Genomic DNA, 15,343 nt, shown 5'->3' with positions numbered 1-15,343 from the left:
TTAAAGAAAGTAACTTTATACTTCTTTCGTTCAATTTTACTTGTTCACTATTCTAAAAAGGCAAAATACCTTATCACCTCCCTAAGCTTGTCACGGATTATTAGTTACAACGTTAAACTATTCGTGATCTTAATTACCCCCCTCAACTAGGCCTTTTGAGAACCATTACACCCTTAGACGCTGATGCGGCAAATTGTGTGGGTGCACTCGCTTGCCACGTGAATTTTTCTGTATATGTGACATTTTTTTGAAAAATCAAATATATTTTTACCTTTTTAAATATTTTACTTTTTTATATAATTTTTTCGAATAAATTTATAATAAAACTTGGATATAACTACATTATTTAGGCTAAAAAATTTTATTTGGCTAAATATAATAAAGTTTTGTTAATCTTTTTTTGAATTTGACCTGAAAAATAAAGATTTATACAATTGAAATAAATAATCAATGCATCTAAACAGTTATAAAAATACATAGTTTGAAATTAATTATTTTGGCTATAATTTTTTATATAGCTCTAACTTATGGTGCTCTAAAAATATACTTTTTACATATTTTACCTGAAAAGGTAAAAATACACAGTTGAAATAAATAGTCATTGTATCAAAAGAAGAAATAAAAAGAGTGAACAATTGCAAGAAATTACTTATTATTTCTAACATACTTATTGTTCTTAAAAATACTTATTGCAGAAATGCAGGGTAAGACTGCGTACGATAGGCCCTTGTTGTTCGGCCCTTCTCCGAACCCCGCGCATAGCGGGAGCTTAGTGCACCGGGCTGCCCTTTTTTTATTGCTCTAAAAATGTATCCATAGAGTAAGTTATTTTTTGCAATTGTATATTCTTTTTATTTCTTCTTTTGATACAATGACTATTTATTTCAACTGTGTATTTTTACTTTTTTGAGGTAAAATATATATATATATATATATATATATATATATATATATATTTAGAGCACCATAACTTAGAGCTATATAAAAAATTATAGCCAAAATAATTAATTTCAAACTATGTATTTTTATAACTTTTTAGATGAATTGACTATTTATTTCAATTGTATAAATCTTTATTTTCAGGTCAAATTCAAAAAAAGATTAACTAAAACTTTATTATTTTTAGCCAAATAAAAAAATTTAGCCTAAATAATGTAGTTATATCCAAGTTTTATTATATATTGTATTCGAAAAAAATTATATAAAAAAGTAACATACTTAAAAAGGAAAAAAATATATTTTATTTTTCAAAAAAATGCCAAATATACAGGAAAATCCACGTGGCAGGCAAATTTACCCACACAATTTGCCACATCAGAGTCCAGGAAAAGGCCTAGTTGAAGGGATAATTAAGACCACGAATAGTTTAAGGCTGTAACTAATAATGCGTGGCAAGAGGGAGGTAATGTATTTTGCCTTCTAAAAATAGATTTTCATTTTTACTTGTTCATTTTTGCGTATCAAGAGAAAAATAATTTATTTTTCCTATTTTGCCCTTAGCATTAATTACTTATTTCAAATCAATTAAGATTGTACGCCAATTAATATTTCCTATTTCCTATTTTCTATTTGGCCAATTAATACGGGTATTATGATAAATTATGTATTTTATCTATTATTTTTTAAGAAACGTACAAAGTCGAAAATCTCCTCGTTATTAATCACTGCCCAATCCTTTTGTTACTAATCTATCCAAAAAGTTCTTTATCGTAATCCTAGTTATGTTTAAGCGAGAACCAAATTAGCCCTTACTAACAGCTGAAGATTAGTGAAGCTGATGAGAGAATCAAGTCGAGATTGTGTTAGGCCAAAAGTACAAACAGTAAGGCGTCATTTATCACATGCAATGTGACCTAAACAATCGCATAAAGTATCGACAGAGACCTTTCCACCTACTCTGAATTTTCAATTCCTTTAAGCGGGTGCGAGCTACATGCTCCATGGAACTATATATGTACTCTATTAATCACCGAAAAATTCTGAAGAAGAGAAGGACGACTACGAAAGGGAATTAAATTAAATGGGCAATAACAGAGATCCATTGTTGCATAAGCGAGAAGAAGAAAAATATGAGTCTTTTGAGGATTGTCCTGGTTGTAAAGTTGATCTGCTTAAACGCTCCGATTCCAGCCTCCCTGTTAAGGCCGTCTTCTACATCTCCATCGTCACTTTATGCGCTGGTCAGCTCTCTCTCTCTCTCTCTAGAACTTATGATTTTTTTTTTCTTTTTAAATTTGAAGGGATTTAATATTTGATGTTTGCCTGGTCATTTTCTTGCTAAAAATTGATGACTTGAAAATTCTTATCATGAAAAGTGCTTATAGTTTGGAGTACTAATCAAGTAAATAGCTACATTTGTTGAGAATTTGGGGGAAGTCAGAGGGTTCTTCTTCTTTTTTTTTTCTCGAAGTTCTTTTATTGGATTACTTTATTTTTGCTAATAAATTAAAATTCACGTGTTGCTCTTTCTATTCTTCGGACTCTCGCCTTGGGGTGTGTGTGTGTGTGGGGGGGGGGGGGGGGGATTGGCAGCTGGATTGAAGTGCCGATAAGCACGTTGCAATCACATTCACCTCGGTGTTCTGCTTCAGCGGGAGCTGCGTGACGACGCTTGGGCCCTGGCATTGGATTGCAAGGGTTGGAGCGTCAATTTCCTTATCTCTTAATTTATGAAAATGACCGCTATAGTCAAAGACGAGTGTTTCAGCTTTCTCCTACCATTTGAAAGCCATACGACAGTCTCCAATAATTTATATCACACCTGAGATTAAACCTGTGAGCTAAAGAAATTTTTGAACCAGATTTGCCCCTATACTAAATTTTTCCTTATATCAAGAGGATTCACTAATTTATATACTATTCGTTTTTGTTCTGTTTACGCAGTTATAATATTTTTTGCTTCCGTGCTCTGATTAAAGAAAAATATTTAAATTCTTCGGACCAATACTTATCAATATGCACTATTCAATCAGTCATTGTTTTTATCTTTAAAGTAACGTGTACCCAATTACAGAAAAAAAGTCTTTATCCCGTTTTGTCGTTACTTTTTAAAACTTAACTGCTTCTGGATTCGTCAGACTTCCATATGCGTGTTGCGGAAGCCAAATGTATATAGTGTGAATGAGTCACAACTACTATACCAAAAATTATGATAGCCACCAAATAATAAATAAGACAATAAAACAACAATAAAAGGAACACCAGAATTTACGAGGTTCGGCCAATTTTGCCTACTTCCTCGGACACAACTAATATTTTATTCCATTCCAAAAATACAAGTAAAATAATACTAAAGGGAGAAGATACAAATGCCTTAAGAAGATAAGAAGGCAAATGAGAGGTGTGTTTAAATCCTAAACATTAGGCCTTCTTTTATAGGGAGAAATTCTTCCCAAATTAAGTCTCCCACCGATGTGGGAGTTTGCCATTTTCAACAAATCTCCACCTTCACATCTTCAATTTTCTCTCGGTAACAAATTTTGGTTGTGTCTTCATCTTCAATCTTCAGTGTTCAACAATGTTGATCAAATCCAAACAATGTTGAAACTTGACCATAGTCGCCACTTTTGTCAGCATATCAGCAGGATTCTCTGTAGTATGAATTTTCTTCACCGTGACTCCACCTTCTTCTATGATTTCTCGTACGAAATGATATCGAACATCAATGTGCTTCGTCCTTGCATGATAAACTTGGTTTTTTGCTAATTGAATAGCACTTTGACTATCACAAAAAATTGTGATACTTTTTTGTTCAACACCAAGCTCTTTTAGCAACCCTTGAAGCCAAATTGCCTCTTTCACAGCCTCTGTAATAGCCATGTACTCCGCCTCTGTTGTAGACAAAGCAACTGTTGACTGCAAAGTAAACTTCCAACTAACTGGTGCCTTTGCAAAAGTAAACACATAACCAGTAGTTGATCGTCGTTTGTCCAGATCACCCGCAAAATCTGAGTCACAATATCCAACTACAGACTGATTGCCTTCTTGCTCATAAACTAACCCAACATCTGCAGTATTGTGAATATACTGTAGAATCCACTTCACAGCTTGCCAATGCTCCTTTCCTGGATTATGCATATATCTGCTAATAACTCCAACAACTTGTGAAATGTCAGGTCTCGTACAGACCATTGCATACATCAAGCTACCAACAACATTTGCATATGGTACCCTTGACATATACTCCTGTTCAGCTTCATCTTTTGGCGACATAGTAGTACTTAGCTTAAAATGGGGAGCAAGTGGAGTACTAACCGGCTTAGTCTTCTCATCTATGCCAAAACGTTGCAGTATTCTCTTCAAATATTCTTTCTGAGATAAACAAAGTTTCTTTGAACGTCTATCTCTTATTATCTCCATGCCAAGAATTTTCTTTGCCTCACCTAGATCCTTCATCTCGAACTCCTTCTTCAGTTGAATCTTCAACTTATCAATTTCTTCCGAATTCTCGGAAGCTATCAACATATCATTAACATATAGGAGAAGATATACAAAAGAACCATCTTTAAGTTTGCGCAAATACACACAATAATCGTATTTGCTTCTCTTGTACCCTTGCCGCAACATAAACTCGTCAAATCGCTTGTACCATTGTCTAGAAGATTGTTTCAACCCGTACAATGATTTTTCAAGTTTGCACACCATATTTTCTTTCCAGCAATTGTGAATCCTTCTGGCCGAGTCATGTAGATTTCCTCCTCCAAGTTTCCATGTAAAAACGCAGTTTTTACATCCATCTAAACTAGTTCCAAATCCAACTGTGCTACCAAAGCCAACATAATTCTAATGGAGGAATGTTTTACAACTGGAGAAAACACTTCATTGTAATCAATTCCCTCCTTTTGAGCATATCCTTTGTCCACCAATCTTGCTTTGTAGCGAACATCTTCTTGGTTAGGAAATTCTTCTTTCTTTGCAAATACCCATTTGCACCCAATTGCTTTCTTTCCCTTCGGGAGATTGGCTAATCTTCATGTATGATTCTGATGAAGGGATTGTATTTCATAATTCATGGCAATCCTCCACTTATCTTCTTCTGAACTTTGGACTGCGTCTTTATAAGTTGTAGGAACATCATCAGCTACAATTGAGGCGGCACAAGCAACCGTCTCTATAAGACGATCAGGTTTTGTTATTGTCCTTTTTGGCCTGCTAGTTGCAATTGATTCAAGTTGTTGTTGAGGTTCCTGAGTTAGAATCTCCCTCTCTACTGGCTCTTCTTCCAGAGGATAATCTTCATTTGTTTCCTCCTCTGCTTCTTGTGTAGGAAAAATAAATTTTCTCTCAAACTCCACCTGCTTAGAAACACCCTCATTTTGTTTGGTATCTTCTGTTACCTTATTTACCATAGCAGATTCATCAAAGGTAACATCCCTGCTGAATATTACTTTCTTTGTCATAGGACACCATAAGCGATATCCTTTGACTCCAGAAGTAATTCCCATAAAATAGCCTTCTTTGCCCTTGGATCCAATTTTGACTCTGTCATCTGATAATATGTAGTTGAACCAAATACGTGTAAAGAGTCATAATCTACAGCAGGCTTTCCATACCATTTTTCAAATGGTGTCTTGCCATCAATAGCAGCAGATGGTAGATGATTAATGAGGTGGCATGCATATGTAACTGCCTCAGCCCAAAATTCTTTGCCCAAGCCAGCATTGGACAACATACACCGTACCTTCTCCAGCAAGGTCCGGTTCATACGTTCTGCCACTCCATTCTGTTGTGGTGTATGTCTGACAGTGAAGTGTCGGACGATGCCATCATTTTCACAGACCTTATTGAAATGATCATTTTTGTATTCACCTCCATTGTCCGTGCGAATACACTTGATCCTCCTGCCTGTTTGATTCTCCACCATCGTCTTCCATTTGAGAAAAATTCCCAATACTTTATCTTTGCTCTTCATTGTATACACCCACACTCTTCGGGAAAAATCATCAACAAAGGTTACAAAATAGTGCTTCCCACCAAATGAAGGTGTTTTGGAAGGACCCCAAACATCGGAGTGTACATAATCCAAAATGCCTTTAGTATTATGGATCGTTGTACCAAATTTAACCCTTGTCTGTTTCCTTTGACACAATGCTCGCAAAACTCTAAGTTGCAAGCCTTTACTCCTTTTAACAATCCTTGATCTGATAAAATTTTCAAGGATTTTCCTCCAGCATGTCCCAAGCGCATGTGCCATATAGCCTGGTTGCTTCTGCCTCTTTTTCGTCACTGGATGTTACTGTCGTTGTCCCAATAACTGTACTACCGCGATAACGGTACATGTTATTGTTCTTCCGATTGACCCTCATTACCACTAGTGCACCAGAGCATACTCTCATCACTCTATTTTCTGCAATGATTTTGAACCCTTTTGATTCTAAGGCTCCCACAGAGATAGGATTTTTCTTCAAACCCGGTACATATCGAACATCTGTTAATGTTCTGATCATTCCATCATAGTTCCTTAATCGTATTGAACCAATGCCATATGAGGTAAGAGGGCTGTTATCCGCTGTGTGGACGACTCCATATTCTCCTTCTTGAAAATCCACGAACCAATCCCTCTTGGCACACATATGATAGCTACATATGAAAATCCACGCACTGACTAACAAATTTTTTTATGCATTCTGGGCACTTAAAAGATAGTTACAGCCTTACTGGCAAAGGTTTTATGATAGACATTAGTTGGTAATCTTGTAAAAAAGTAACTAACCTGCTATGAGATGTTAATATTAAAACTCATCATTACATGCAAGGGGAGCTGCTCGATCCGCAGATTGATCTGACTCGTAATTTCCTTCTGACCCGTATTCGATAGCCCGATCGATACGCTGTCACATTTGCGTTTGTTAAACTAGCTACAGACTCTATTTAGTTCAGCAGAGGTTCCCTGAAGAGAATTAAAAAGGTCCATCCTGGAAAACGCAAGCTGAGAACCATCAATGACAAAAAGCTGTATCTACTTGTTATTTCTAGAGTCAAAGGAGAAATTTTTTCATAATGTTTTCTCAAAATAATTTAGTAGTTGTAGATTGAGACTTCTTTTAATAATACATGTGTATAAATGAACTGACCAATTTCTGACATGAAAGAATGGTCCTTCACCCCCATAAACCGAGTGAAGTATATTCTAGGACAAAAACAATTGATTAAATACCAGGGTTAGAAATAAGCAATACGGCTTGCCTGGCTATAATAAGCCTGAAATGAAAAGGTTAGGTGACTACTTCCCATATATTTTAGTGTTGGTGGATGAGTAACTTGGTACCTCTGCTAGTGGTGAAAGTAATCAGATGAAATAATTGAGGGGTGCACAAGCTAACTTCGAATACCACTATTATAAAGGTGGTAGAATGTTACATAAAGAAGTATATCATCTTGTTTAGTTGTTCATACAAAGATTAAATATATTAACTCATGGAATAACATGCATATTTGTACATCCCTTAGTGCATAGTCTCTTAAAATTTGTTGATCATCTTCGTCTTCAATTGGTAGAGATTCTGGACTAAGATGAAATGTTTTGGAGCTTCTGAAGGGATACATGCACCAATTTTAAACATGTTCTGCTTATACTAGTGACATTTTATTATCCTAGCATTAGCTTTGGTCTCGTATAAACATATTGTCAGTTGAAAGAAATTGTGAAGCTTAATTTTTTCCCAGGTTACTTCTATTCTTTAAGAGTTTTTCACTAACCTACTTTGTTTCTAATATCTTTTGCAGCTTTGCCGATATCATCTCTGTTCCCTTTCCTCTATTTTATGGTAAACACTAAGTTTAAGTGACTTGCTCTTACATTTCTTGAGTTCTTTTTATATGATACTCCATATAATATTTGTTTTCATTCATGTACTAAAAGTAGTTTGTTCAATCATTTCCCGTGTTGGGTTGTGTCATCAACCATGAAGTTTATAAGTCATCAACCATAAAGTTTGTCTCGTTTTGTGTCAAATAACCAAATTCATGAGCGTAACTGATGCAGAAGTTTGTGTTGGAGAGATAAATGTATGATTTCCCATAAAACCCTCGAACTTCTTTGAGCACACTGCAATATTGTGTGTTCAATTTTTGTGACAGTGCCTATAATTTAAACTTGCACATTTTAATAAATCTTTACATATGATATCTCATTTCAGTATTTACCGAGATTCAGTTGTCACTCATGCCCTTCAACTCTGGTGATGGCCTCTATAGTGAAACCATTTATATCTTAATTGAGACTCTCTCTCTTCTTATCCATACGAAAGCTCCGTTCTTCTTGGTTACTTTTCTATTTTCCACCTACTTAGCATCTAGATTATGGTTATGCCAATATCAACATTTTGATTCCTGTAGGTCAGAGATTTTCACATTGCGGATAGGGAGGAAGATATTAGTTACTACGCTGGATTTGTAGGTTAGCTTCATTTCCTTGGTGCTTCTGACTAAATGAGTTTTCAGAATTCATATCTTATATGTCTAGATTTCTTGAAGGTTCTTCATTAATGTTGGGAAGAGCTTTGACATCTATTCTTTGGGGAGTGATTGCTGATCGTTATGGTCGAAAGCCAGTTGTCATTATCGGGACAATTACAGTGTTAGTAGTACTGTTTTACTACTGTCATGGTGTATAAGGTTTTCTTCAGTAAATATTAGCTCAATTCAATTTATTTTTGTTTCACTCAAATTTTCTTTAATAAATCAACTGCAGGGTTATCTTCAATGCACTCTTTGGCCTTAGTACGAACTTTTGGATGGCTATTATTTTGAGGTTTCTCATGGGTAGCTTGTGTGGAATAATTGGCACTATGAGGGTAGGCCTTCATTTCTACTTGATAAAAAAAAATTGTATAAGTTATATGCGCTATATTTTTTCTGGGATTGACATCTTGGTTTGCATGTTTAAAATGCAAGTCTCTTTTAACTTACAGGAGAATTTGATGAAAATACAGATATTCTTTTCTATCTTATTTAATCCTGGAGAGGGGTTTATGTTCTTCCCAGTTGATAGTCCTCTTTGGTAAAATATAATGTCGTAATCTAGTTGATTTCCTAGTATCCATCTCTTCCTCTTTGTGCCAAAAAACTACTTAAGATGGTTTCTTATACAAGTCAGGATGTTTTTGTAGAGTTTATTACTATGCATTATCACAATATAAAAAATTAAAAATGTACTATAGGTCTAACTACAGACTATTGGTTTAGTTACCTATCTTTTCATGAAGTTAATAATTTATTGATGAATCCCCAGCAGAGAAGATGTATATAAAGAGTCGAGAATCTCATATAAAAACATGATTCTCTACAAAGAGCAGCGAGTGTTTTCTTGTAATATGTTTTTTCTCTTGTTCTCTGCTGTTCGTATAATTAAAGATCCGTGCATGTATATCTGGAGTTTTTCAGTTTGTTAGTTGTTTAATTTTATAGTATTCTTCACTTCCAATTTTTCCAGGCATATGCCTCTGAAATTTGCCGAAAAGAATACCATGCTTTGGGGATATCTGCTGTGAGTTGCTTCTCTCCCTCTCTTGTATCCATTTTTTCTTGAGGACAGTTTTCACTGTGTAATCTCGGAAAGCCTAGATAACAATGATTATCCATCTATTTTAGGTAAGCACATCATGGGGCATTGGTTTGGTTATTGGTCCTGTTATTGGAGGTTATCTTGCACAGGTACACATATTTTTCCATGGTATAATTCTTTGTCTAAGTTTTACTCTAGTGAAGACTGAAAAACCATATTCCTTAGAGAAGTTTCTATTACTTCCATTTGAATTTTTTCACAATGATAAGGTTTTGGTCCGTAAAAACAATATCATTTACATCTCTCATTGGAAACTACTTTTAAACTCGGTCTTCCGTGAAACCGGATTTCAGTCTATGGTTTTCCAGAGAAATTTTGCTAAGCTAATATATTCGTCTGTGGCTTTAACTTAATAGTTGGTTAAGTGCCACGAATCAGCTGAATTATGTCCAAATTGTAGATCAGGAAAATAATAAGCTGGCTTGATTCTATCTCATGTCCAGAACTGGAAACTGAAGTTCATCTAAGCTTTAAGTTTCTGCTTTTCCATCCTTTTTGAATATTCTTTATTATTTTCATAAATACAATTTGCGGCTTACACTTTGTGTTCTAGCCTGCAGAAAAGTACCCTGGCGTATTCTCGAAAGACTCCTTATTCGGGAGGTAACTGATGCCTTGCCTGTTCTGTACCTTTGTTACTCTCAACTGACCATATATCTAAAATTTTGTGTTTGGTGCAATCTGTTTTCTCCAATTTCTTTCCTCTCTTGGTGAATTAGAAATTGATGTGTGGTTTCTACCATTGCAGATTCCCATATTTGTTACCTTGTCTTATGATATCACTACTGGCATTAGTTGCAACAGTAGTCTCCTTTTGGCTTCCGGTATGACTTCTGTTCTAAATACTTTATCATCTGATTTTAAGTGCCATCTATCTCTGTTTCATATTCTTTTTGAAAGTTATTTTGTGACAATAAGTATATGCTGATGCTTGAAATAATCTATCTCAATCAACAGAATGAACTAAAGTTTCTAACAATTAACATATCTACTTGACCTAAAACATTGGAGAGAAATAATATAACTGGATAATTTCTGCGATTGACAACTTGTAGCACATTGCAGGAGACACTACACAAGCATAACAATACAAACAAAGATCAAAGTGATCTCTATGATGTTGCAGAAGGAACTACAAATGGTTTAAATTTGTCTGAGAGCATGAAGCATTCTGAACGCAGAATCCCAAATTCCCACAAAAGCCTTCTTAAGAATTGGCCCTTAGTGTCAGCTATTATTGTCTATTGTGTATTCCAGCTTCATGATATTGCCTATTTAGAGGTATTTTTACCTTTCCTTCTGAATTTATGTTAATTAGAACTTGATATGTCATCCTTATTATCACATTCCAAATCATGTTCTAATGTGAAAGAAGTTGTTCTCATGTACAAAATATCTTGATCTACGACTACATTTAATTAAAATGTAAAAGGTTGTAAGTATTATATACTCGTGCTTAAATTTCTCACCTATGAAAACCTTTAAAAACATATATGACATGGATCTTTTATTGGTGTTGACGTATCCATGTCAAATGAGTGATATGAGTGTAAGTACTTTGTGGAAATTCTTAGAAACATACCAAAAATTGGAAAAAATTGCACATTACTACGTTTTGATATGTACCTGTAAATGAGTCCACTGTTCAGATATGCATCTGTAAATGTGCCCACATAACATAGTTAAAATCTTTGGAGTTACATTTGACTAATTTCTCTCAACATCTGGAGTTAGCGGACAGACACATAAGATTAGTTACGAATTCAAAATTGTGCATCTGATCATCTTCAATATTTCTTGCTCATCTTCTTGTTTTTCTGCAATTGAAGTCATATGGATACTGTAATAGTTTGGTTTATCTAGCATTCTAGGGAGCTTAATAATTGATGGTCGATAGACTTAATCAAAGAATTGATTTTATATGCTTCATGACGGTCAGCTACAATTTTATGAGTTCATCAGAAGATAAAGTGTTTGTGATTTAAGCAGTCTAAGGTCATTCAATGCCTCGCGTTCTTCAATTAATGAAGTATAACTTTATAAAGATTGTCAATTTGAACTTAGCTGTCATGCCTCTGTCTTGACATGGTATCCCGCTCATCAAATTTGATTGTTTCCATATAAATTTGTGTGTGGGCATAATTTTATAATCGTTCTATTTCTTCAGATTTTTTCATTGTGGGCTGTCAGTCCAAGGACCCTTGGGGGTTTAAGCTTTACAACTACTGATGTTGGACAAGTTCTTGCCATCACAGGTATATATATAGGCAGTTTGAATCTCTGCATAAAACAAATTATGTGCCATATGTGGTCAGTCAGGTTATTCGGATGATTAAGCATTTTCTCCTTCAAGAAATCTCGAAGATGTCAATTAAACCATTATATTAGCCTTAAGGTGCTAGAATCAATTACTAAATCCCATGCTTATTTTCTCGAAAGTCTTTTAAATCTAATAGTAATATGGTTTCCATGGTTTCCATCGCAAGAATTCACTTCTTGGATTTTAGATATTGGATAGTGTGGACTGCATTTAATAAAGAGCATTAATCTCTTTCATGATCTACCAGGTGTTGGTTTGTTACTCTTCCAGCTATTTGCTTACCCATTGGTCGAAAGGATTGTTGGGCCTGTCATGATTTCTCGCGTTGGCGCAGTATGCCCCTAATAGAACTGTGATCTCCCTTTTATTTCCTCTTCTGTTTACTTCATTTATTTGTGTTGGTTTTGAATTGAACTTATTCATTTTTCAGGTATTAAGCATACCATTGCTGGCAAGCTATCCGTGTATAGCTTTGTTATCTGGTTTCTGCCTATCCATAGCTCTTAACTGCGCATCTATGTTAAAAAATGTTCTCTCGGTAAGCCTTTTCCTCAAATCATTGTGTTCTTCAGTTTCTAATATTATTGTTGATTGAAAATTTAATAATGCGACCTGCGGAAAATTTAGGCACAATGTTACTTTTATTATTTTCTTTTAGGATTTAACATGTTTTTGTTCGACAGTTAGTCTCCATCAAGCACTATGAATATTCACCATTACCAATAATGCATGATATATAGGAAAGACAGATAAGCTATTACTTTATTTTTGCCTTGTTAGACTCTTAGTTGGACTGTGATAGAGAATTTTAAAATTGAGAATCAAAGGTGTTGTGGTAATTCTGTAGTAAGTCTCAACCAGAGATCATTAAAATGTGACTTTTCAAGCCCAAATCCTGCTTCATATTTGTTAATGGATAACTGTCTGTCTCTTCAGTGGTTGATATAAAAGAACTTTTGCCTATTTCTCTTGATGACTAAGGTTCCCTGTAGGCCTGTACAAAGTTCTTCCCATTTGGTCAACAATATCCTTTAAGAAAAAAGCGCCATCAATGAAGATTTAGTTCTATACACCAACCAAGCAGCTCTGTTTAAGAAGCCAACCGTCAAGTGAACCATACTCGGGGAAATTCTGAAACCACAAGTGTATTACCATCAGTTGTTTACAGCCGAGACGCTTAAGATCTGTCGAATGGAATTTAGCTAATCAATGGACCTTGGAATGTTGTAGGTTTACACTAACTCCTGATGTACATGACTGAAAATAGGGTTATTTAACTAACTAATGGGAGCTAGGTGGAATGTGTTAGGTTGCTGTATACCAACTCCCAATGTCCATGACGAAATGTGAGGGTTATTTAGTTTAACTGAAATACGGATGTTGTTCTCTCTGTTACAGTGATGTAATGGCTTTGACTGTACATCTGAACAGCTAAAAAGTTGAAATAATCTCATTATGTCCTCATTTTACTTTTTTTCATGAGTGAATGTCATGATTTTTACAAAATATTTTATTTTCTTGGAAAAATAAATTTTTTGTATTGACCTAGAGACTTTTTATTTTTTTTGGTTATAGTTCCTTTCTGAGAGAAGTGAGAGGCTAGCCATAATGTCAGTTGTGTTTGTTTCAACTACCTTTGGATTACTTTTGCAAATCCAAGGGGTTAATAGATTTTTGCATGGACTATTTGGTCTAAGTGGTTACTTTCATGCATAATCAGGTATCGATCACCACTGGATTGCTAATTATGCAGAACAGGGCTGTGGTAGGTTCATTTTCTCATATCTACCTTATTTCTCATTATGTGAAGTTTGTTGAGTGTGACAAAAGTTCTCAGGCCCAGGAGCAAAGAGGAGCTGCAAATGGCCTTTCTATGTGTTCAATGTCTTTTTTCAAGACAATCGGCCCAGCAGCTGGGGGTTCATTGTAAGTTTCCAACTTCTTTCTACTATCTCTTCTCTTTACCTTCATCGATATTTGGTCCTTCAGTCATACGTTTGCAGTTTTAGCTCTAATTTCAGTTTGCTAAATAAGCCAATTCAACTTAGAAAGTTGCAATGTGTGCTCGAGTAGATTTCATTTCCTTGTGTCATATCTAATATGCTCTGATGTTCTATGTTATGATGTTGTCAGCAGTTGTGAATGCTTACGTGCTATACTTAAATGCGCTTCTGTTTCTGGTTGTTTGCTCGACTTAGACCTTATATAAATTGTTTTTTGTTTTGCACTTATGATCTGCTGTCCACTAATCTAGATGTCCATTCAAGATCATTTCTCATTATCACATCATGTTCTACAATATATGCAGATTGTCCTGGGCACAACGGCGTCAAGATGCTGATATTTTGCCAGGTAAGAAGATAAATTAAATTGGATTTAAGCTTGTAATGTGAAACTGTAATTCAAGAGTTTGCTATTCAAGTGCCAAAAGAAATTCATGATATAAATCAATCCGAACAAGCATCTATGTAACATATAAATAGATGGAATATGGCTTTAATGATTAACAAATTAACATAGGACTTTCAAGATAAAGCAGTAATTAACTGATTACATGAGATGAGTTGCGAATAGTAAAGATTCTGATGGATGGTAGTGGTTCCAGGTACTTATAGATGTCTATTGTGAGTAAGTTTGGGGGCTTGACTTGATATATTTCCTAATGATAAGGTGATTTACTGTAGTAGGTCAATGCTAAAGAGGAAATTAGCATCATATTGGTTTTATTTCTAAGACTTTCTAATAATTTGGCTACAATTAAGAGTTCTATGCTACAAACATCACAAACTCCTAGATTGAATATGTTTGGTTCGTCGATTATATAAGTTCATATCTAACCGAAATCAGTAGCCCCGTAAAGTGTGGAAGACTTTACATAATATACCTTGATATCAAAGTCATTATTCTCCTAATCTATGGTTTTAACTAACTAAATGTAGGAAATGTGATGTTATAATGCAGGTGATCAGCTGGTTTTCTTCGTCCTCAATGTGATTGAGTTGTTGGGCTTGCTTTTGACCTTCAGACCATTTCTACAAGAGCCTGAAGACAACATTCCTAAGTCCAAAAATGACAGTGCAGATCAATCAGAAAATGGCATACAAGAGACGCTCTCACTAACAGAGTTGCCTTGAGTTACCAAAATAAGCCACTATATCACAAGTCAAATATACGGACAAAATCTTCTTTTGCTTAGAATAATTTACAATCAATTTCTATTATATTATTTTGATTGTTTCTTCACCAAAAGATATCTGAAATCACGCTACTGCTAAATACAGTTAACCATGCACTTAACCAAGATAAATCAACTGAAATTGAAAGGTAACGATAAAGCTAACTGTATATTTGGATCATTATTCATTAATAGAATGACATTTTTTTTAAAAAGAAAAATTGCAAATTAGTTAAATCTCTCTCCGTTCCTCTCTCCCTTGCTTCCTCTCTCTCGGGGGATG

General features: G+C 34.8%; 1 protein-coding gene across 2 annotated transcripts; it reads left to right on the top strand.

Moving 5' to 3' along the window:
* Positions 1-1,777: 1,777 nt before the first annotated feature.
* LOC107785052 (protein ZINC INDUCED FACILITATOR-LIKE 1) lies at positions 1,778-15,134 on the top strand. 2 transcript variants are annotated; one of them, XM_016606273.2, is made up of 17 exons: positions 1,778-2,180; positions 7,726-7,766; positions 8,338-8,398; positions 8,476-8,578; positions 8,693-8,795; positions 9,434-9,487; positions 9,592-9,654; positions 10,119-10,168; positions 10,314-10,389; positions 10,631-10,846; positions 11,733-11,820; positions 12,133-12,218; positions 12,316-12,423; positions 13,606-13,650; positions 13,723-13,811; positions 14,194-14,237; positions 14,847-15,134. In XM_016606273.2, the coding sequence occupies exons 1-17, from the start codon at positions 2,021-2,023 to the stop codon at positions 15,017-15,019; spliced, it is 1,560 nt and encodes a 519-aa protein (XP_016461759.1). In that variant the 5' UTR covers positions 1,778-2,020; the 3' UTR covers positions 15,020-15,134. The 2 variants fall into 2 exon arrangements, with proteins under 2 accessions (XP_016461759.1, XP_016461760.1); XM_016606274.2 differs by having other exon boundaries at positions 13,716-13,811.
* Positions 15,135-15,343: the final 209 nt, after the last annotated feature.

This window comes from Nicotiana tabacum, chromosome 5 (genome assembly GCF_000715075.1).
Source record: "Nicotiana tabacum cultivar K326 chromosome 5, ASM71507v2, whole genome shotgun sequence".
In the NCBI taxonomy this organism is placed as follows: domain Eukaryota; kingdom Viridiplantae; phylum Streptophyta; class Magnoliopsida; order Solanales; family Solanaceae; genus Nicotiana; species Nicotiana tabacum.
Note: the sequence above shows the minus strand (reverse complement) of the source record. Positions and strands in the feature narration are given on the sequence as shown.

Excerpts from the sequence above, each read along its gene's own strand:
- LOC107785052 (XM_016606273.2), top strand. The coding sequence starts at position 2,021 with ATGGGCAATAACAGAGATCCATTGTTGCATAAGCGAGAAGAAGAAAAA. Across the intron at positions 9,655-10,118 it reads TTGGAGGTTATCTTGCACAG|CCTGCAGAAAAGTACCCTGG; the intron begins GTACACATATTT and ends TTTGTGTTCTAG. Across the intron at positions 13,812-14,193 it reads CCAGCAGCTGGGGGTTCATT|ATTGTCCTGGGCACAACGGC; the intron begins GTAAGTTTCCAA and ends CAATATATGCAG.